Consider the following 21,621-nt stretch of genomic DNA (forward strand, 5'->3'; position numbering starts at 1 on the left):
TATGCCAGCAGCCGTCGCAGCAAATGCCATATCTGTCTTTCAGTGTAAGTTATTGAACAATTTTAATATGTGTGTAAATGTAAGAAAAAATGATTAATTTTATTCGTTATTATTCTTATTAATTGTATAATAAATCTATTTTTATAATTTTGTAATCTTTGTTTTTTGTAGAGCCTAAATACACTCTTTGCATAATTACTTTTTTATAAAAATGAAACAAAAATATCATTTAATTAAAAGATATAATTATTGTACTAGGTACTTCTTTAACAATTTACTGGCGACGATATGTGATATATTTGCAAATGGAAAGATCAATGATAAATATACTGCATAGTTGATGACAGCTTAAATCAATGCTTTAGAGTTTATAAAATGTACATACATAACTCTGTATGGATAGTACTTATAAAATGTTATAAAAATGTTTTTCTCATAAAATAAATTTAATGAATATATATTAATGCTATCTAGATTGATATTCTTTAGTGTTACAAGATATTTTGTAAAGATAAAAGTGTAAATATAATGTGTGAAAATAAAATTCTTTAAATAATTAAACATTTTTTACATATATTTACAAATGGTTTTTAATGTACATAACGCGAGTTAAGACGATAGTAATTTTTTTACTTCCTTTAAGCATTTATCAGCTTCTAATAAGGAATCGTTATCATTTCTGCTTTTAGCTATTTTTCTTCCTCTTTGACACGATTTTTTACCTTCGTCATATAAATTTTTTTTTAAGAATGCCCTTCCTAAATTCACGTGAATTGCACCCAAGTCAGGCATATCGGGTAAGTTTTCTCCTACAAATTTATTATGTTGTATACAAGGTGTCCGAAATAAAATAATTAAAAATTTTATTTCAAACATCCTGTATATGTGGTTTTAATTAATTATTAGCTAAATTATAAATATATTATTATTATATTACCTATTCTTGCTGCTGTAGACAAATATGTAATAGCTTCATCATATTGCTCTCGCATACAACAAATTGTTCCCAAGTCATTCAGCAGAACTACAGTCTGTTCATGTTCTTCACCATTCATTTTTTTACTTATATCATAAGCCTGAAGAAGAAGGTTGAAAGCTTCGGTATAACGAGATTGTGAAAGTAACATTTGCCCATACCAATCAAAGGCCATACCCTGTAGTAATGCAGCATCCTTATTATCAGGATCTTTTTCAATATGGGATTTTAAATGTTCCATACAAAATTTAAAGCCCTGCTCTGCTTTCCTAAAAAAAAGTAAAAAGATTTGTTAAACAAAAGGCAAATAAATCTAAGATTTGATTATTTATATAATTAAATTAATTAAAATGCATTCTTTAAAAAATAAAATAGTGCTGGTGACAGATCACCCTGCTTACTTTGTCTCATGTAAGTGAGCAAACATTTTGGCTATCTTTAGACTTATATGGATAATTCGTATGTCATCTTCAGCAGCTCCTTTTGACATCAGTCTCTCCAAAACTGACACAAATAATTTCTCTGCTTTGTGATACTTTCCTGTGTCAAAAGCAAGATTAGCCATTACGTCATAAATGTACGTGATGGCATCATAATTCTGTATAGTTTGAGCTTGATTTAATGCCACATGAAGCATTTGCTCTGCCTTGTCATATTCTCTCTTCTGTAAGGAAACAGAAAATGTTGTTGAAACTATACAAAATGTAACTCAAGCTTCAGCTTTTCCTAACTTTAAAATAATAAAAAGTATATCCCCAACACATAAGTAAAATTAAAACATTTGTTCACAAATAAGAAAATACTCTTTGTATATGTAACAAGGACGTATCAATTCTAATTTTAATACTTAACCTCTATTAGCAACACAGATCGCTTAATTGTCATAATGACTTCCGGAGTTTCCTCGTCTGTGTCTTCAATGCCAAGGAGGTAATTGAAAATTAAAGTTGGCAAAGGCACAGCGAGAAGCATCCTCGATCCGTTTCCCCGCCTGTCGTTAAAACGATACTTTTTTACCGCGCAGAGTTGCTGCGGCTTGGCAAAAATATTTCTATACGTGTAAACGTTGCGTCGAGTGTTCGCTACTGAGCGAATGTAGTTGACACTTGACAAAACACATCTCGATATAAAAGGCACCGCATTTAGACGATACATTTTGACAACTGACCCGATCGCGGGTCGACCGGAAATCTTTACTTTTAAATCAGTATTCCTTGCAAGAAACAAACAGACCTGATCGCAGGTAGGCGCGAGTGCTCAACGATAGGTGGTCCTCCCACTTCTCGCGGCGTGACTTGCCAGCTGATTACACAGGTACACCGAAAAGCAGATATGGCGTTTTGCGGCGACAGCGGCTATCGTACATATTGTACGTAACCCTAGGTGGTAGAGACAGAGAATGAGAACGGAAGAAAATGAGTCATCGGCAACCGGCCGGCGCGGTACATCTAAGCGGCACATATAAAACTCGACGCACACGACTTTAACGTTACGTTCGCTAGCTGCTGTCGGCGCAGCAAACGCCATACCTGCGTGTATACGTGCGACGTATGTCGGTGCCTGCGTGTATCATTTGGTAATTTCAAGTCGTTTTAAATTTGGACACGTCGCACAATCAGATGTAAATGATAAACTTGTTACATGCTGATATTTGCGAGCTACAATCAGAATGCAAATATAATGCGCGCGGTTCTACTGATAAACAGGTGGATAGAAACCCGAGACCTTCAGAATCATTCATATCTTGATTAATCGAAGTTGGTGTGTTCGAAAGGACGACAAGAATCAATTAATTCACCGACTTCTGAACGCATTTGGATATTAAATTAATTTTTTTTTTTTTTAATTGAGAAGACGTGTTTAATTTAAACCTCTGAAGATTTCATGTCTTTACGCATAGTAAGGTACGTAAAAGAATAAAATATTTAATATTCAAAGGAAGAAAAAATTATTTAACGATTTTATTTATCATTCTTGCAATATAAAATAATGCAGGGTGTAATTTACACCCCGTGCGCTTTCTATTTCAAGTTCCGACGTAACCGCTGAAGAATGAAGACCCTCTCGAGATTAACATATGATATTTTACGCGGTACGAAGCGCGCGGATGCATCCAATCGTCGCGCACACCTGTGTCGCATGCCCGCCCGCGCCGACACGTATATGCATATGTATACGTACGTGCACATGCACGCGCTGTGCGTACGTACGCATGTGTACCCCGCTTTTCGTGTCGCGTCCACCTCACCTCCTCGTGGCTCTCTTCCCCCTTCTACCTTGGCCGTTACATCGGCGACGTCCAGAACTGTCCCTCCCCTCCCCCCCTCTCGGGCCTGCTTCTCGCAGTTCTCAGTGCTTCACCCTGCTACCGCCCCAGCCCGCAGCCGCCGTCCCGTGCCGTCCGATCATCCAATGTCGTGTACCTTAACTTCGTGATTCGTCGCGTTCCTCTACTCGGTCGCGCGCGGGTATGCGACAGGCCGCATCGCAGCAGGTACGTTATCCGGTGCGCACAGACGTTTCGCTTATACCTTTTCTCTCTGCCGTGTGGTCTCTTTCGCGGATGAAAGTGCTCAACGCGATAATCCCGTTCGGGCGTCGTCCGGACGACGCCCGGACGACGACCAACCGAGACCACGTCGGTATTTTCACGGCGGGACCATTACGCGCAGCCCACACGTGAGAATGACAGGCTCGCGTCTTTGGTCTCACGTCCGGGGACACTCCCTTTTAGCGCCGTGCGACATCGGCGGTGCGTGCCACCACCGAGCGCCGAGTGCCGCGAATTTTCATCACGAAAATACGTTTAAAATTGTTACATTTATAATAAGCATTTCGTATATATTTCAACATTTTAAGCATATTATGTTTTTCAGTCATGAGTTCCGAAAATATAAGTAACGACGTGACAGCTAGTACATCTGACAATGCGACAGCTGATACTTCCAAAGATACAACTGACAATGCGGCAGCTGATCTCTCAGATGTGGTTGCAAAGACGAAGAATTGGGTCCAATTCGAAGAGGATACATATCCAAATGAAGCTGCCGGAAGCGTCAAAAGAAAAGTCACCAACAGTAGCACACCTGCCGTAATAAAGCCCGAGTCAGTCACCGTGCAGGTAGACAAGATTGGTAAAAGTATTGACCCACCTGATATTAATGATAAGAAAACCAATGAGTACAGAGGTGCTGTGATAGCAACCGAATCCGTCCAGATTAACTTAGATAGATCAGGTTTAAGTCGTTCCATCACGTCCGAGACGCCGGATCTCAAATTGCCGCCTGATGTTCGGAGCACGCAAGCCAAAAGTGCTTCTCTTAAGACTATTGATCTACGAGACGTGTCTAATGGAAGAAACGCACCGAGCAACGTTATCAGCACGTCGATCGGCAATATTAGACAAGGTTTCGCCAATGGTGACACTATCGTTACTCTCCTGCCCGTAAATACGAAATGGCCCTGGATCACTCCGGCCAGATTCAGACCGGAATTAGTGCCAGAGGAATTGATGGCACAAGGATTAACCGTATGTATATTTAATCTCATTTTTCCTTCCTCTTCGATAACGTTACAGTATCGTTCGGCCCTTCATCTTAAAGACAAGTTGTATAATCTCATCTTATTTTCGTTATTATTGCCATTTTTTAAATTGTTTTTTTTTTGCTCCTAGAAATAATTGAAATTATTTATTTCCAATCATTTGTTACATTTTATATTTCAATGATTTTCTTTTTATTACAGTAGAATGTTTTTCCATTTCGAATTTTTAATGCCGTAAGCATGCGGAATAATATTTCCGGAAATTGAATTTAGATCTTTTGCTTGACAAACGACTGCTTTATAGTATCGAGCTTTAATTACCTTAAAAGATCATGTATGTATTTAATGTACATTATAATTGGATTTTTCTTGACATAAAATTTTCTCATTTATGACATTTAATTGTGTAATAACTTTTAAAATGCTTTATGTAATGTGTATATAAATTATAAAATGTAATTTTAAATATTAAAGGATTTAATATAAAAATTTTGTAATTTTATATACCCGAAAAAAATTAAATAATGAGTAATTTAATAAAATAGGTGTATATTGCAGCTTACAGTGGAAGATTACGTTCACATCATGGAATTACTTGTCAACGATGTACGCTTCAATATGTATAATATATGCTACAAGAGGATTCTCGTCCTTTGGATATTCACCGCCTTCGTTGTGTTGCTTGGTCTATTGTTTTCCGGTGTGACTGGCCTTACTTTGTTTGGACTTGGAGTTATGTGGTTAGTCCTGAACGCAGCCGCAATATTTTTCTGCATGTTCATCAAAATAAAGCTCAATCACAACCTCGAGAAATGTATGGCTCAAGTTAACAAACATTTATTAAGGCATAAAATATTACTGGGGTTGGACGACAGAGGGAAAATTTCCTGCCACAAAGTCAATCTGTGTTTCATATACTTTGATACTACAGATTGTGTTGTAAGTGTAACTTTTATTTGAGTGTAGTTTAACGTAGTTTAATTTTTTAATATAAATTTGACACAGACATTATAATTTAATTTAGATCAATATTCTCGTGAATACAAACTAATGTTGTTCTCTTTTACTAGAATTTTTAATTATTTATGTATTTGTAAAATACTAATATTGCAATGGCTTTGTGACTATAGAAAAAGCTACAGGAAGTAATTGAACGAGAAGAACGCGAAGGTAGAGTAATTGGTGGCGATGATGCAAGCGATTTAAGTCGGCAACGGGAATTGCAACAACGTATGGACATTGACGATAGTGATATTGTTATTCAAGGCAGCACCACTACAAGAATTTCTCGTAAACAGGTAAATCTTATTAATTTTTTTGAGCTTATTTATTTTTTATATTTCTGCATATTGAAATTTTTTATTTTATATTTTAATTAAAACAATTTTTTTAAATTATTTTATTTTATATTAATATTTTGAAGCTTTATCTCTTCAATATAAGAGTCTTAATAATTGCTGTATAAATTCAGTTTACGTGCAAAAGTCGACGTTACTCGCTACTTAAATTATATTAAATATTTTGTTGTGTATTACATTAAACTACTAGGGTAAAAATGAGCAAGTATTCTGCCGTTATGTGCAACGTTGGGCGAAGGATTATTTGCGTCGACGTTTGGATTGGACTGTTGACGAGGAGGGTGGAAATCCTTCTTCGCCACGTCACTTAGCGTCTGCACTGTGTCCTTGTCAATATATAGAAGAATGGTTACATAATAAGCCACGTATTCAGGGCAGAGATTTTTGTCCTAAATGGAGTAACTTTCTTAGAGACAGAGGCATTTAAGAGATTATTCCATGTTGCTTATAAGCAGAATTATAACAATTTCACGATTTATTTGTGAACAAAAATTGCAGAGATTTTATGAATTATTCAATTTCACGATTTATTCGTGTACTAAAATTGCAGAGGTTTTATGAATTACTCAAGTATCTCGAATGCGCATCATTATAAATATACACAGCCTCCAAAGAAAACTGCTACTTTTACCGATTTGCAAAAAAACTTATATCGTAATCTTTTCTTTAAGATTACTAATTTTGTGTTGATTAGATTTATACAAGCCATATTTTATTTTTAATATATAAGTAAGTTAAAATGTATATGTAATATACGAACAAGCAGTTTTTTTTTTAATTTAAATTAAACATTTATTGCAAGGTATAAAAACCTTAAAATAAATTTAATAAATTTTATTAAAATTAATTTTTAATATTTTTACGAGTACAGCAAGGCTGTTACTTTCTAATATCTGGATCATGGTTTCGTATTATTATATTTATTATATTATTTTAGAAATTATGTTTATTAATTTTGTCATTTATATACGTTTTAATTTTAAAATATTTTAAATGTACTTAATATTTTATCCAGCAGTATAAAAGCTAACTCTAGTACATGATAAGTTAAAATCTCACTCGAAAAGATTGAAATTACATAGCTTACAAAACTTTATAGAATAAGAATGAAAATCGATTTTTGTTTTCAGATTTAACTCGTTTTTGCATTCCACATTTAATGCTAAATATGACATATAATTTACCTATATGAGATAAAAGATTACATTCAATAGTAAGGAATATATGCCACATTTAAGTCAGAATAAATGATAGATTTTAGACTTAATCCATTACCATTCCAGTAGTATAGTTGATTGGGCGGTAATACATTAATTAACACAACACATAGAGATAAAGAGCAATGGACGTATTTTCTATTTTATTTTTATCTACTTTATCATTCCAGCAAATCGTTTCCTTTGGGAGGCAAACAGTATTTAGAAGAACTTTTAAGACCGCGTTTATTAAGCCTTCTCATTTATTCTGACGAATGTTTTAGCAGTATCCCTGCCTTTACCAGTCTTTTATTAATTTTTGATTCTTTAATTTAACATTCTTGATCTTGAATATATTATTATATGTATAATATTGAAATATTATACTGAAAAAACGAATGTGTCTGTAAAATGGTGAACAAATAATTTTTAAATGGTAACATACATTTTATATAACATGATAAAACTTACTTTAATCATGAAAAATCATAATAATCATATTATAAATTTTATTAATCGTGGCAGTCAGAGACATATCATTAACCAATGATTCGTTATTAAAAGATATGATAACTATCATTAGTTATGTGTATAATAAACAAATTTGAGAATTTTTTAGTAAAAAGTTGGAAAGGAATAAGGTGCATGAAAAAGAAACCACACATTATTGTTTCGCATTGAGCGAAGGGTTCTACTGAATGGTGATGGTGTGTGTTGACAGGAACGGGCGGAGTTGCTGTTGCTGAGGTATGCGTCTCGATGGGCACGTCACTTCGTGCGTCGCAGACTTGATCTGGTTATAGACTCGCAAGAACGTGATAGAGGCGTTATGGGTCTGTCTGTTCCACCGCGCCACTGTGTCTCCGCCCGTTGCCCTTGTCAATTCATTGAGGACCATCTCAAACACAAGCCGAGAGGCAAGTTAACGTTACGTAAACTCTTTTTAATGCCAGACTTCACTAGATGACTGCCAATGAAGACTGATATTATTTTTCAATGAGAAAAGGCACTTTAAAATCTTACGATTATTAAAATCCTAAAAAAAGAAATTACGCTGATGTGTCTCTGACACTTTAAACAATTTAATATTACACAGTTGCACAATTTTATTCAATTATATTTTTTAAACTACGATGTGATAGACTAAACGTCACGTAATGATTGATTATGTTCTTGTATATGTATAAATATTTCCTTTTGTAATTATTATATTTGTTTTTTAAAAATTTATTAATTATTACGTTACATAATAGCAATGGAATGCAACTAATGGGATAAAAAACGGGTTACATTTTTGTTAGTAAAACATATATTTTCTCTTCGAGTGCAATTTGTTGAAACTTTTAATGATCGTGAATTTTTATTAGAGCACATTCCATGTATAGATAATTTAATGAAAATTTAATGCATTTAAAGACATAATGATTCATAAGACTTGTTTCTTACAGTATATCTTATTATTTAAAATTTCATTATATGTGTGTGCTTTCTGTATAATATTATATATCGCGTTTATATCTAGCTTTGCTTTTACTCGTACTACAAATTCTGAGAAATTTTTTATGATATTAATATAAATCAATATTAATTTTTTTTTTTTTATTTCTCGTGTAATTAATAGTTCAACTTCATCACATTATTGAATAACACATAAAATAACATACACCATATCATATACGTGATAATACTTCGTAGCTTTTAAAATATAATTTTAAAGAATGCTAAAGAAAAAGGAGAAGCTTTGTCTCGATTATATTTTTCATATCTTAGATAGTATTAAGTTTATATAAAATTGTTCACCATTTTAGAAGGTAAAATTTGTTTTCTCAATTGAAAATATACAATATTATAACGTGTTTTTTGTTTTTTAAGGGACACATAAGTTGTGTTTGTTTATTTGTTACTAATACAATTTAATTGAAAATATCACTTGTAATTGGGAGTTCTCTTTTCATAAATAGGAATAAATAAAATAGTATTAATAATAGTTTGACAAAATCTGAACATCGTATGGCACAAATGTACTCGATATATTAATCTTTATCTCGTTTCTATAATTGATTTTAAAAAGAGAACTTTTACAAACCTTTGTTACATTTGTCCCTTTTTTTTTTTATTTTATTTTATTTTTTTTTTGAGGTACTAATTCTTTTAAAAGTATAAGATTTATACTAAAAACAGGGTATATTGTGCACATATACGCATATTATCAAAATGGGATCGCCAGATGCAATAGATATTATTTAATCGTACGAATGATAAATTTCGTAAGACAATAAATCTAGCAATTATTTAATGTTAATGTTTTTAAGAATATTTTGGAGTTTCTCTATACTAAGGAATATTCATATTCGGCATGTTATTTTCTTTAGTGCAATTGTATCTGTATTATCGTAAAGAGCATCTGATCATAACGAAATTATTATTCAATGATAATAGTCAACGTTATAAAGTGATTCATTCTTAGCTGATATATAAGTACTGCTATACAAATTACTGATACATTGTAAGCATCACACTATTGCATGCGCTCACGCACATGATTTAAAATGTGTTAAATACACACGAGATATCAGTTTAGATTTGTTACATCCGTCCTAAAATTCGCATAGATCTAATTAAGTTGTAATTAAGCTGTAATATACTTTTATATTGTGTTTACAGAATACTTATTACAGAAACTATTACAAAATTGTAATTGTACAGGACCGGCGATTCCTATATACAAATTGTAAAGCACTTTTATATGATTGTTAAAAATGTTGTGAAATAAAAGTATATACATATGTCTATTCTTTATAATGTCGTATATTTTTATGTGAAAACAGTGAAGATTAATTATTAATTTTTATAGTTTATAATCTTGGAGCTCGTATTAACTTTATACACACTTTAATACATATGTTTAATATGTAACTAATCATACTAATCTTGAGGGATTCCTTGCATGCAGCTGGACGAAAGATGGTGAATCTCAGTATATTACCTCATCCGCATATCATCAGCACGTAATAATAATTTTCAATACTATGTAAGTATTACCGTGCCCTTTGACACCAAGTAATAGTGAATCGCGTTCATTAATTGATATGGTTTTATTTGTGGTGCGATTTTGTTGAATAAAAAGAGTAAGAATAATTATATTAATATCGAAAACGATTGGATCGTAAATATAATTGTTTTTCTTTATTTGAAATTTTAGCACAATTAATTTGATTACTAAATTTAGTTGCACTTAACGTATTGGAGCAAAAATTGAATTTTACATTTAGATGAGCTTTAACTAGATTCTTTTTTCTTGCAAACATAATATCTAATTTGGTGAAAGGTTTTTTTGCATGTCGTGTAATTAACAAAAAAAAATTACAATTTCATTAATTTTATGTTTAATTACTTTCTATTTTGCACGCTTGGTTACTTTTTTTAACGTAAAGAAGCTACTGTATGACTTGTATATCAGAATGCGCATTACATTTGCATTTTTGCCAATGTAATGCGCATTCTGATATACAACTCATATATACTAATCAGTTAATATTATCAATGTTTTCCAGGATATCCACCAGGGTTTACATGGTGTGCCTACCTTAGTGAACCTGTGAATCGATTTGATATGGTACCAAGTTTCTCCTATTAGTATCTGTTTTTACGGATAGTATTTATATCACTTCGTTCGAATGTATAAAAACAAATGAGCTATATATCATAAAACAGGACATGCCGTTAAATGTGCAAAAAAAACTGCGCATTAATTTATAGTTAGATTATCTTCGCACATTTTTTTAAGATTCCTACTTATGGAAGTTTATATTATACTGTTGTCAGATTTTATAAATTTATATATTTTTTATAACTATATTCTTTGATAAGAGTAATAACTAATGTGTTTCCGAGCTACTGATCGTTTTTCTTCGTTCGTTTTTTTTTTTTTTTAATTTACATTTATTGTTGATTAAAGCTTGATCTCTTATTCGGAAATTATTCACAACAATAATGAAATAATTTTCTGAAATAATTATGCGCACGATGCAGTATTATGAGATATAAATATCGTTATGTATATTGTACCAATATATTTTTGTTGTATACAATTAAAATATAATTATATGTAAAGATAGCCACACGTTTAACGGGCAACATTCTGTAATCTTTATTATTCAAAGGACTATCAAAAAATTTCGAATAAAGAAGGTGGTGTTTTATAAGAAAATTATATTACAAGCTATACGAAATAAAAATATATACTAATATTTTTTTCCTTTTTCATCATGTTACTCGGGCAGGTGTAACACGATGTTAATTTTGATAAATCTTTGAATAATTGAGAACTATTATACGATTCCTTTTAATTTGGCTATTTCGCATATCTTTAATGTTTAAAGATATGGTGTAAAATTAATTAGTAAGTTTTTACACACAAAAAGCGAGAGATATAAATCTTTATAAATGTTATCCACGATAAAATTATCGTAGCATTGTGCTACACTACTAATTGTAAGTAGTGCTAAACGTTAAGTTATTATGGTGCCTTGTTATAAATTTCGTTGGGAAATACTATGAAAATATCCTGTATAATTAAATAACGAATCAATCTGTGTAATCGTGTATGTACAATACACTGTTCAATGTATCAATACATATGAGCGTACGCAGACCCGTATCGATGTTAAACAAATTGTAAAAAAAAGATTATTGAGAAAAATTTTATCATTAAATATTTGTCGTACACAACATAATACAATTTATTTAATATATTTAATATTACAAAGCGAGCGTTCCACCCGCGTTATTTACTCTTGTTATTTTTCTACATTAAAAAGAGCTGTCTTACGTTAAATAATTTTACTTTAGTACCTCTTGTTTCTTAATTTAATACATTTAACAAATATTAGACTTTAATATGATACATACGTTAGAGCAGCTTGTGCCTGCTTCCTAATATCGCCTGCAAGCCTCTTTATTTCTTCATCGTTTGTTTGCAATTGTTCAACCTCTTTTTTTAAAGTACCTTCCAACTGCTTTAATTGCTGTTTAGTATTCAGATAGGTTTTCACTTTTTTATATATCTCATCAGAGTTGTTTTCACGAGATTCCTTTACACACAAATCGTCTGAAATTACATTCGTTGAGATGTATATCTTAGCACAAGTACCCGAACGAGATTCGAATAGTGAAGCAAGTTTTATATACAGCAGTTAGTTTAATTAGTTTAACGAGAATATCAAAAATACTTACTTATAATTTTGAACGCTATGTCATCCACTATGGCTTTGCTGAGATCCTCGAGCATATGTTCGTGGCTTGGTATATGAGGCCGCGGTGGTAAACTGTCTTTTTTGTTGGCAAACATCTTCGTGTGCTAATATTAACATAAAAAGTAAACGTTAATCTTATTTTTTACTTTTATTTTAAAACATAAAAAATAATTTTTTATTTTTTTTATTTTTATGTGCATCTATCCGTTTTAGGATATCGGCACAAATAATAAATAATAGAGATTTATAGGTTATAATATTCTATATTACCTCTGAATCTGCTCTTCTTCTTGATGGGATGACACTCGACTTTTCGAATATCTAAAAATTGGTTAACCTAATACGTTATTTGTATCCTGTCCGCGTAAAGCACTGCAAAAAGTGCAGAATTTGAAGCAGCTAAAGATCATCGAGAAGGCATCTCTCGGTGGATGTAAACTAACACAGACAAGAGCGTAGAGATATAGATCGTATTGCTGCACAAGTAAAGGCTAAAAGTAAAAAGCAGCTAAAGCTCCAAGTGGTTATTTGCGATTAAAAATTAATAATCTTTCTCTGTAAAACAAAAATCAAGTTTAACATTTTTCAACTGTTTGCATTACATGAATTCCTAAAATACTATACAAAAATTACAAATTAATAACTTGCATTTTAAAGATGTATTATTTTACTTGGATAAAAGCTTCAATACAGATCAAACATACATATTAAATCGTCTCTTGTAGTATAACGCAGTACTGATAAAATACATATATCTTTTTTAAATAAATTAATGTAATTAATTATATTTATATACGTTTGCACTCACACACAAAAAGTTTCATTCGGATTTTTTCATGCAATGAAACACGAAATGTTTATTGTGAAAAATTACAAATTGAGGTAGAGTATTACAGGACAGTGATCGCTGCCATAAACTTGCTTCCTTATAACGTTATCACACACTTTATTTTGGATTCGTTCTGATATCAGAAAATAATCTAGTCGCCTATTTACAAAAAATTTTAATTATTAATAAATTTTCGATAAATTCGATTATAATGAATAATTTAAAAATAACTTGTATGCGTACCATCCAATATTCTTACTACGTGCATTGGCGAAATACGACCAGAAAGTATATGCACCCTCTGTATCAGGATATAACGACCTAAAGGTATCAACAAATCCAGCAGCTAAAAAGTCGGTCATACCATCTCGTTCTTGTTTAGTGAATCCAGCATTTTTAGTGTTCGTTTTTGGATTCTTTAAATCTAGAAATTAATAATAATAAATTAATGTTAATATTTTATTTTTATTCACTAATTATTGATACTCGATATTTAAATAATAAAAGTTAAATGGTTCTAATACTGATACTATACCAATTTCTTGATGAGCCACATTCATGTCGCCGCATATAATAACAGGCTTCTTTTTATCTAATTCCTCAATATGTTTTTTGAATACACTATTCCAATCCAATCTTTTTGGCAATGTCACTAACTTAGCTCCGGCATTAGGTACATCTGTTTAAATATAAATTGTTATTAAATATTTATTTTTGATAAATTTTTTTATGATATATTGTATATTCAAATAAAGATCTATTAAAATATATAACTTACAAGTACTGATCACGAAAAATTCGGGAAATTCAGCTGTGATTATTCTACCTTCGCTATCAAAACGAGAATCGTCTAAGCCATACTTGACAGAAATAGGCTCCTCTTTGCTAAGCAAAGCAACTCCACAATAACCTGATTTTTTACCTATTAAATTTATTAATTAATATACTATTATATTACTTCTGTACGAAATATACGAATATTTCAAAACTGTATCTTACTGTCAAGAAAATAATGATGATATCCTGATAATTTGATTTCATCTGGCATCTTGTCCTTGTCACACTTCACTTCTTGCAAAGAAATTATATCTGCATCCTCTTTGATAATATAGTCCATTCCTTTTTTCTGAGATTAAACATAATATATTTAGAATAATGTGAGAAGTGAAAATTATCCGATTTTTCAGGAAAGTAAGGAAAGTAGCAAATATATCGTTACGCTCGCAGTGGATGCGTCTAAAGGTTCGCAGTTCTCGCAAACCGATTCCCGGGTAACAAGACATACATATTTGAGATAAAGCATACTTTAATGACAGATCTGATTCCAGCAACATTCCAAGAGCAGATCTTCAGATTATATTTTTTTCCTTCCTCGTTTGACTTTGTACATCCAAAATCTATTTCGTCTAAGTTCGTATCTGTTTTATTTTGCATCTGTTTGGGTTCCTTCTGGTTGGTTTCCTTATTTGTTTTTTTCACGGCAAGTGAATCGCTTTTACCAGTGGTTTTTGATCCCTTTGAATCGGTTTTCATCTTCTTTGGGACAGGTTCGTCGTTTGTATCATTTGTACGTTTTCTATTAGAAACTTCATTTTTATTTACTTTTTCTGCTTTCTTACCAGGTTTAGCTTTGGGAGAATCAACCTAATTTCAAGAAAAAATTGATATGTTAGTTGTTATCTAATATAAAAACCTATAAGTACAAGTGTAATATAAATACATAAAAATATATGAAAAAAATATTATATAGATTTTTATTTTTGTTTATTGAACAAATGAGAGAATTTATCTATATACCTTTGCTTGTGCAGCTCGCTTTCGTGGCATGGTGAAACCTTGCTTTTACTGAAGGAAGGATACTGAAAATAATATAAATAGTATTAATATTTAATAGCTATTACTTTGTCCTTCTACATGTAAAGTACAAACAGTCTTTCAATTTTGTCAGGTTGACATATTCGTTAATATAATATCGCAAGTGGAGCACGCCGGTAAGATTATCAGTTACTTATCAATCTGTTTTTATCTCAACGACTAAAAGTTCAATTATCACAGTTCTCCGTTCCATCGAGCGGAAATAATAAACGCGAAATTGTTGTTGCGTCGCAAGCAATGAAATAGTTATTTAAAAAATTTTATTGTCGCCGGACTCGCCGGTTGATAAATACATAGCCTAGTCATCGATAAGTCTATCCGGTTCTCTGGTTCTTTTTAGCTCGCAACGGTCGCAGTCTAATTGCACAAACGAAAGGATAACGCAGAAGATGCAATATAATATCACGCTAATTTAAGAAACTTTGTCTTACAGATTTGAATGATACTTGTACGCGTGGCTGGAAAGGACGCAATGACGCGTGGACAAAACTCAGCTTCCACAACCTGAAATGTATTGTCATGGTACGAGTCAACGCGCCATCGTATATGGTCAGATGGTCGGAGATTTTAGTGGTATAACTAAACAATAAATAAAATAAAATAAATAATATTTAAATAAAATTAAATAAATTTAAATAAAATAAAATACGGCAAAATAGAATAAAAATAAAATAAAATAAAGCAAAATTAAACAAAATTAAATAAAATATAAGATAATATAAATAAAATTAAGTAAAATATGGCAAAATAAAAATAGAATTTATTAAATTCTATTTTTTTTTCTAATAACTTGCCATGAATTGAATTTATTCTAATAACATGCCAAAATGCGCAACTCAAAATCCGACTCTGATGCGATTTTAATCCTTGATTTACCGTCGACGAGCATCGTTTAAACTGTAAATAATTATCTAACATTTTAACTTGTTAATGCTACATTTTCTCGTTAACGTACGTAGTTATAAAATATAATATTTAACTTATTCCAATCTCATTAGATATTATTCGTGAAAGGAAAGTAAACTTCTCTTTAATAATGCTAAATTTATAATGTATGATAATCGGTTTCATTATATAAAAATTCTTTCCCGTCTTGGACCCGTTTATTTTCAGTAATAGTTTATTGCAAATCAAGTATATATAAAATAAACTTATAAAGATTGTGTACTTGAATTACATGTCGCCGCCGTCGTCGCATCAGAAATATCCGATTCTTTAAATGTTTAACTGATGTTGACGGCAGTCTTCGGTATTTTCGAAGAATGACTTTGACGTTGCATAGTAAGGCAATCGCAACGAAACTATAACAGACATGTTAGCATACACGCACTTGAAGGGAATGTATCTTAACGCGAATTAACATTTTCGATATTATTTTTCAATATCGCGTCGTGTATAATATCAAGGAGCCATAAAAACGCAAGACAATTTACAAATGATATTATGGAATCGAATATGTCATTCATAAAAATTTTTAGAACGATCGAAACATTTTAAGGGCTTCTGATGTATTTTCTAATTACACTATAACGACATGAGTGAAATATTTACAACAAGTAAATGTAAAATGTAAATCATATGGTACAAATTTCGCAATCGAGTTCTTTTGATTGCTGGTAGTCCGTAAGATTAATGTCATTGTAGACAAAGTTCATGTTCGTACTGATGTCCGCTTTATCGTCGGTCTGCTTTCTTCCGAACAAGATTTTAATGAAATCTGTCGCGGATTACAACATATATATATATATATATATATATATATATATATATACACACGTTGTAAAACAAAGCACTTGTACAGGCACGTTCAGTGTAAGTACTAATATCAATAGCCTCGCGTAACAAACACTTCAACGTTGTATGTCTGCAATTATGCAATAGAAAAGTTTTCAAGATTAACTAATTAACAGCCGGAAATTGACACCCTGCGAAAAGTGTGGGCTGTATATACTTTACTCGTTTCACTTTGTGTAATATATAAACAGAATTCTCTCACGCATAATACGAGGCACATATTGGGATATCATTTCTTTCATTGTGACCTGAAAGACTTTTACTTTTCAGGCTCGTCAAGATGTTCGGTTTTGATATGGTGTGTAAATGTGTACTGAGTCGTGAAGCGTTTCTTGCAATAAGGACACTGATATGGCATCACGGGATGCGCGGATCTCAAATGCGCCACGGCTAACTCTCTTGACACGAACGGTGACTGACATACGCCGCATCGATACCTAAAAATAAGTATGTCGCATTAAATTAGATTTTTTTTCAAATACACATAATTCGAGAAAAAAAAAAAAAAAAAAAAAAAAAACTTAAAACATCTCTTTACCCGTTGGCAGTTTTAATGAGAGTTCGTTTAAGAGGTGGTGGTGCACTCTGCTCATTAATTTCAACTTTTGGCTCAATGGGAGGTACGTTATATTCTAACAGCGCCTCCGGACGTAATTTTGGCATTGGTTCGTCGTCGATTTCGACTTTAATTTCGTGCGTCTGCGTCTAAAATGTCACGCGAATGTCGTTGTTACAAATGTAATAATTAGAATCGTATGGTATCATTAATTACATACCGTACTGCCGCGCATGTACTCGGCATGCATTTTCATGTGAGCGTTTCGTGACTGCGAACTTGCAAAAGTTGCGTTACATTTGGAGCACATGTACGTTTTACTAGTAACGTTAGGTGCCGATCTCTGCTGGGACTTTCCGGTGGCTTTTTTTCCAAACAACGCTCCGCCTGTGCATTGGTGAGCGAGCAGCGAGACTTCTTTGAAAAAGATTTTATTACACTTCGCACAGTGATAGGTTCTATCCACTGTGTGCGTCTTTTGATGCGCCTTATTATCCATGATTGATTTGTTGTAAACAGCGGATGTGTACAGTGAGGCATTATCGAGCGTTAGACGTTTATGACAAGCCTACCGATCAGGAGGTAGCGCGTGTTTAAAAAATGCAATGATAATGAATAATAATGTAACAATAGTTTTCTCGAAAAACCTACCTCGTGTTTTAACAGTTGCGATTGCTCTTTAAATGATTTCTTGCACGTGTGGCACGTATAATTTTTGGAATAATTATCCGAATGCGTTTGAAGGTGCTTTAACATTGTCGTGTGATCGCTGAACCATAGTGAACAAATACCGCACCTTGCCACATTTTTATGCCCAGCAGAAAGGCGTTTTAGAGATTCGTCATTTATCGTGACGTTATCTTTCTCCATTATCTAATATTTAAAAAGTAATAAAACAAATTTAATATTAAAATTATTGTAGCAATAAATTCCACTTTTATGATCTATATAGTTAATAATCAAAAAGAAGAAAAGAATATACGAACCTCGGAGCAAGATTTCTTTCCGCTGCGATTTTTAGCTTCCCTTGCTTCTCTCGCTTCCCTCTCCGCATTTAAAACCTCCTCTTGTTCAACTGCCGATAAGCTCGGTGATACCATAGTTGGCTGTTCATTGTGTTCGGCTATTTTGTGTCCAGCTAGGCGTATAAAAAGTCCAAACGATCGGCCACAAATGTCGCATTTATGCTTTTTCGGTTCATGAGTACGCATGTGATTCGATAATGCACTCTGCTGGGTACAAATCTATAACGGTAGATAATACGATAATTATAGATGAACACGTTAAAAATTTTTATTAAAATGCATCTATATACCTTTCCGCAGGTAGGACATACGAGAGATTTAACGTTTTCATAATATTGCTCTTCTCGTTTCACCTCTCTCGTTCGCTCCGTTATTTTCGTCACTGCAGATTCCGAAGGTGGCAATTTTTGCGATGTTAACGAGCTTTTTTGATGTAATTGAATGTGGTTTTGATATGATTCTATCGTAGGGAAAAATCTAAAAGGACGATTGCATGCGTGCATATTTTAAAATATTCAAAGATCAATGGTTTATAAAACAAATCTGTATTCTAAGATTGTAAATTACCTATTGCATAATGAACACCATGTATTACTTCCAATCTCGGCTGACTTGGCTACGTGATCGCGCAATCTATGCTGTTTTAACATTTCCCAACTTATAAATTGCCGCTCGCACTGATCACAATCGTTCAAATTATCCGTGAAATCCAGTTCAATTTTCAAATGGTTATTGGCTTCATGTTTTGCTAAGATTTCGACGGATTTAAAGGATATAGAGCACTTTCTACAAGTATATTCACGTGGGCAGTGCAATTGTATGTGTTTCATTAAACTGTTTTTCGTTCTGGAAATTACAATTTTTGGTTACCAAATAAATGTTACAAAAATAAAAAAAACGTTATTTACCGATTACTCACTTGTAGTAATTGTTGCAAGGTGCACACCACCATTCAGAAGTTAACTTTGGTCTGGATTGCAGATGATTATTCATTGTCAAACTACCAGTAAGCACTTGTTCAAGAATACTCGTTCGCTTCTCTTCTTTTTTAACTTGAAAGTCCAGCTTAGGAGCTTTTGCTTCATCCATTTTAGATACAGATTCTATTTTAACTTGTATATCTGTGCCAAATATATCTGAAAGCTTGCGTTTTCTTTTTAATGGTTCACAAATGGTAGTTTCAGTATTGAGAATTGGGTCCATATTCATTTCCTTGATCTCCACCTCACATGGCAATTCAGACAAAGTTTCCATACATGCACTCTGCAAGTGATCTTGGCTTTGGTTAATCGGTATTGCTGAATCGTTGAAAGGCAGAGTGGTTGATAGAGGAACTAAAGGAACCAATGGTGGTGGTGCTCTAGATTTATTCTTGCACAGTTGCACCTATTGTTTAAAATAATAATAATTGGATCACATTAACAGTAAAAAATTTGTTTCGTTCTTTAATAAATCCTTAAGATAGATTATTATTTACTACTTGACAAACCTGGCAGGGATCTGACGAGTTTCTCATCGCGTCAAGGAATATCTGAGCTGACTCCGTTTGCTTGTATTTCATCAGCACTGCATGCATACTTTTGTAAACGTTGAGACAGTGTTCCCTGAACTCATATGCATCGTCTAACCTGGCCGCGCAAAACTGACAGATCTGCTTCGGCAGGGGATCGGTTTTGTACACGAGCACGGGCAGACAGGCGCGTAGTTTATGCACTACCCTGCGCTGCATACCCTCGTCGCCGAAGATGGACAGCATCTCGTTTTTTTCCTCTGAGCACAGTCGGCAAACCTTGTCCCATTTGCCACCCGCGGTCATCGTGTATAGATTCGCGTTCATCACGAGGAAAGTCGAGTAGTCTGGAGGTACCGAGATTCCGTCCATTAGGTTAGCCGACGAAGCGCGCCTTGCGCGACGCTAGCAAGGTTGGCGCGCGCATGCCCTGGCGATGTTCGCGCGCGGCCAACCCGACTGAACCCAACTAGGAAGTACCTTGTGCTGTTCGTGTACCTGGCACTCTAATACCACCTAGTTCCAGAGATCTTCAGATCTGCTCCAACCTGCTCCGAACCGAACGACTACTTCGGTGTCCTTTCACCTTTGTCTTATTAATTCGCAGCGAAGAAACCTTTCGAGCCGTTCACGGTGGACATTCCGTCCCGTCGACGAGCTAGACGCTTAGACTCTCGCACGTCGTCGTCCACGGGCCGTGCGCCATGCGCCATGCGACCCATGCGGACGCCAGTTTTTTTCTATAGTTCTATGTACGCCGCCTCCTGAGCCTGCTCGAATCGAAGCCAAGCCACGGGACCATGCGGCGAAGGAGCGAGCGAGAAAGCGTGGCTAAATGGAACGCCTAGTTCGGCCAGTTCAACTCGGTGTGCTTGGGTCTCGCGACAGCCGTTTTCGGATCGTGACGTCAACGGCGACGCGGGAGACACGGCGAGGTCGCCGGAAAGCCAGCAGCCGCCATCTATGACCTAGGATGTGACCTTCACCTAGTCTCTTCTTCCTCGGTTCTCCTTACATTGAATATAGAGATTATCAAGCTTATCGCTCTTAGAATTTGCCCAGCTAAGGTTCCGCGTGATCTTCTCGCTTCCGACGATTCAAGAAAGCTGACGCAATCGCTGATTATCATTCACCTTTCTTCTTTATTAATTCGCGAGATTTTCCAAGCAATTTATATCAAGTGCTGAAGCTATTGATTTGAGGGATGCAATAAAGAAAAACTTCGCAATCTTACATTACTAACTTTTACAGTATCTCTGTTTCTTATCACATATTAATACACTGTATACTGACCGAGTTCTTTCTTAAACTTTAAGTGTAATCCTTATTTCTTTCAATGAAACGTAACAGATTAATGGTAAAAGCGAGTGCACTGGTTAGTTTAACTTGAGCAATGACTTATAATGTCTTTTAAATCGAATGTTCGTTATAGATAAATTACACCATTTCGATAAAAATACATAATTTCTCCCGGGATTTCGCTATCCATTAGTCTGTCAGCAAGAAAGTACTTTCATAATTATACTGTCATCATATACTGATGTTTGCTAATAGCACAGATTTTATATAAGAAATAATATGTTTTAAAGAATAAACACTACTAAAATCGTATCACAAAAATATAATGTCGCGTTTCAAGCACTTGTTATTTATATGGCGTATATACATATATTAAATTGCATCTTGTAATAACAATGTATTTTA

The 21,621-nt window shown here is 33.4% G+C and overlaps 5 protein-coding genes across 12 annotated transcripts; 1 reads left to right on the top strand and 4 right to left on the bottom strand.

Annotated features, from left to right (window-relative positions):
- Positions 1-544: 544 nt before the first annotated feature.
- Positions 545-2,680, bottom strand: Ttc19 (tetratricopeptide repeat domain 19). Its single transcript, XM_070658689.1, has 4 exons — positions 1,829-2,680; positions 1,378-1,640; positions 938-1,245; positions 545-809 (listed from the first exon to the last, which is right to left on the bottom strand). Exons 1-4 carry the CDS (start codon positions 2,129-2,131, stop codon positions 610-612), a joined length of 1,074 nt encoding a protein of 357 aa, XP_070514790.1. The 5' UTR covers positions 2,132-2,680; the 3' UTR covers positions 545-609.
- Positions 2,681-2,778: 98 nt separating this feature from the next.
- Positions 2,779-10,891, top strand: LOC139103722 (transmembrane protein 268). 8 transcript variants are annotated; one of them, XM_070658685.1, is made up of 7 exons: positions 3,131-3,470; positions 3,853-4,505; positions 5,078-5,259; positions 5,365-5,458; positions 5,650-5,817; positions 7,795-7,990; positions 10,628-10,886. In XM_070658685.1, exons 2-7 carry the CDS (start codon positions 3,855-3,857, stop codon positions 10,708-10,710), a joined length of 1,374 nt encoding a protein of 457 aa, XP_070514786.1. In that variant the 5' UTR covers positions 3,131-3,470; positions 3,853-3,854; the 3' UTR covers positions 10,711-10,886. The 8 variants fall into 8 exon arrangements, 7 of the variants coding, with proteins under 7 accessions (XP_070514782.1, XP_070514786.1, XP_070514783.1 ...); XM_070658682.1 differs by adding an exon at positions 10,027-10,104 and having other exon boundaries at positions 5,078-5,458; positions 10,628-10,884; XM_070658681.1 differs by lacking the exon at positions 3,131-3,470 and adding an exon at positions 2,779-2,880 and having other exon boundaries at positions 5,078-5,458; positions 10,628-10,885.
- Positions 10,892-10,977: 86 nt separating this feature from the next.
- LOC139103734 (UPF0449 protein C19orf25) lies at positions 10,978-13,233 on the bottom strand. Its single transcript, XM_070658708.1, has 4 exons — positions 13,203-13,233; positions 12,599-12,649; positions 12,309-12,432; positions 10,978-12,183 (listed from the first exon to the last, which is right to left on the bottom strand). The coding sequence occupies exons 3-4, from the start codon at positions 12,421-12,423 to the stop codon at positions 11,969-11,971; spliced, it is 330 nt and encodes a 109-aa protein (XP_070514809.1). The 5' UTR covers positions 12,424-12,432; positions 12,599-12,649; positions 13,203-13,233; the 3' UTR covers positions 10,978-11,968.
- Positions 12,973-15,569, bottom strand: Rrp1 (Recombination repair protein 1). Its single transcript, XM_070658688.1, has 8 exons — positions 15,464-15,569; positions 14,955-15,016; positions 14,463-14,801; positions 14,157-14,283; positions 13,936-14,079; positions 13,693-13,836; positions 13,401-13,581; positions 12,973-13,316 (listed from the first exon to the last, which is right to left on the bottom strand). The coding sequence occupies exons 2-8, from the start codon at positions 14,982-14,984 to the stop codon at positions 13,199-13,201; spliced, it is 1,083 nt and encodes a 360-aa protein (XP_070514789.1). The 5' UTR covers positions 14,985-15,016; positions 15,464-15,569; the 3' UTR covers positions 12,973-13,198.
- A 565-nt stretch (positions 15,570-16,134) lies between these two features.
- LOC139103718 (zinc finger protein 14) lies at positions 16,135-20,820 on the bottom strand. The gene is made up of 9 exons (XM_070658672.1): positions 19,897-20,820; positions 19,327-19,793; positions 18,975-19,253; positions 18,698-18,884; positions 18,369-18,626; positions 18,034-18,255; positions 17,603-17,950; positions 17,365-17,531; positions 16,135-17,263 (listed from the first exon to the last, which is right to left on the bottom strand). The coding sequence occupies exons 1-9, from the start codon at positions 20,287-20,289 to the stop codon at positions 17,086-17,088; spliced, it is 2,499 nt and encodes an 832-aa protein (XP_070514773.1). The 5' UTR covers positions 20,290-20,820; the 3' UTR covers positions 16,135-17,085.
- Positions 20,821-21,621: the final 801 nt, after the last annotated feature.

The sequence above is a fragment of the Cardiocondyla obscurior genome, linkage group LG06, assembly GCF_019399895.1.
Source record: "Cardiocondyla obscurior isolate alpha-2009 linkage group LG06, Cobs3.1, whole genome shotgun sequence".
In the NCBI taxonomy this organism is placed as follows: domain Eukaryota; kingdom Metazoa; phylum Arthropoda; class Insecta; order Hymenoptera; family Formicidae; genus Cardiocondyla; species Cardiocondyla obscurior.

Coding starts and splice junctions, on each gene's coding strand:
- Ttc19 (XM_070658689.1), bottom strand. CDS start 2,131: ATGTATCGTCTAAATGCGGTGCCTTTTATATCGAGATGTGTTTTGTCA. Junction 1,246..1,377: donor GCTCACTTACATGAGACAAA/GTAAGCAGGGTG, acceptor ACTTTTTTTTAG/GAAAGCAGAGCAGGGCTTTA. Junction 810..937: donor GTCTACAGCAGCAAGAATAG/GTAATATAATAA, acceptor ATAAATTTGTAG/GAGAAAACTTACCCGATATG.
- LOC139103722 (XM_070658681.1), top strand. CDS start 3,855: ATGAGTTCCGAAAATATAAGTAACGACGTGACAGCTAGTACATCTGAC. Junction 4,506..5,077: donor TGATGGCACAAGGATTAACC/GTATGTATATTT, acceptor TGTATATTGCAG/CTTACAGTGGAAGATTACGT. Junction 5,818..7,794: donor CAAGAATTTCTCGTAAACAG/GTAAATCTTATT, acceptor GTGTGTTGACAG/GAACGGGCGGAGTTGCTGTT.
- LOC139103734 (XM_070658708.1), bottom strand. CDS start 12,423: ATGTTTGCCAACAAAAAAGACAGTTTACCACCGCGGCCTCATATACCA. Junction 12,184..12,308: donor CATAGCGTTCAAAATTATAA/GTAAGTATTTTT, acceptor ATGTAATTTCAG/ACGATTTGTGTGTAAAGGAA.
- Rrp1 (XM_070658688.1), bottom strand. CDS start 14,984: ATGCCACGAAAGCGAGCTGCACAAGCAAAG. Junction 14,802..14,954: donor AGCGAGCTGCACAAGCAAAG/GTATATAGATAA, acceptor TCTTGAAATTAG/GTTGATTCTCCCAAAGCTAA. Junction 13,582..13,692: donor TGTGGCTCATCAAGAAATTG/GTATAGTATCAG, acceptor ATTAATTTCTAG/ATTTAAAGAATCCAAAAACG.
- LOC139103718 (XM_070658672.1), bottom strand. CDS start 20,289: ATGGACGGAATCTCGGTACCTCCAGACTACTCGACTTTCCTCGTGATG. Junction 18,885..18,974: donor TGGTGTTCATTATGCAATAG/GTAATTTACAAT, acceptor TCGTCCTTTTAG/ATTTTTCCCTACGATAGAAT. Junction 18,627..18,697: donor TATGTCCTACCTGCGGAAAG/GTATATAGATGC, acceptor CTACCGTTATAG/ATTTGTACCCAGCAGAGTGC.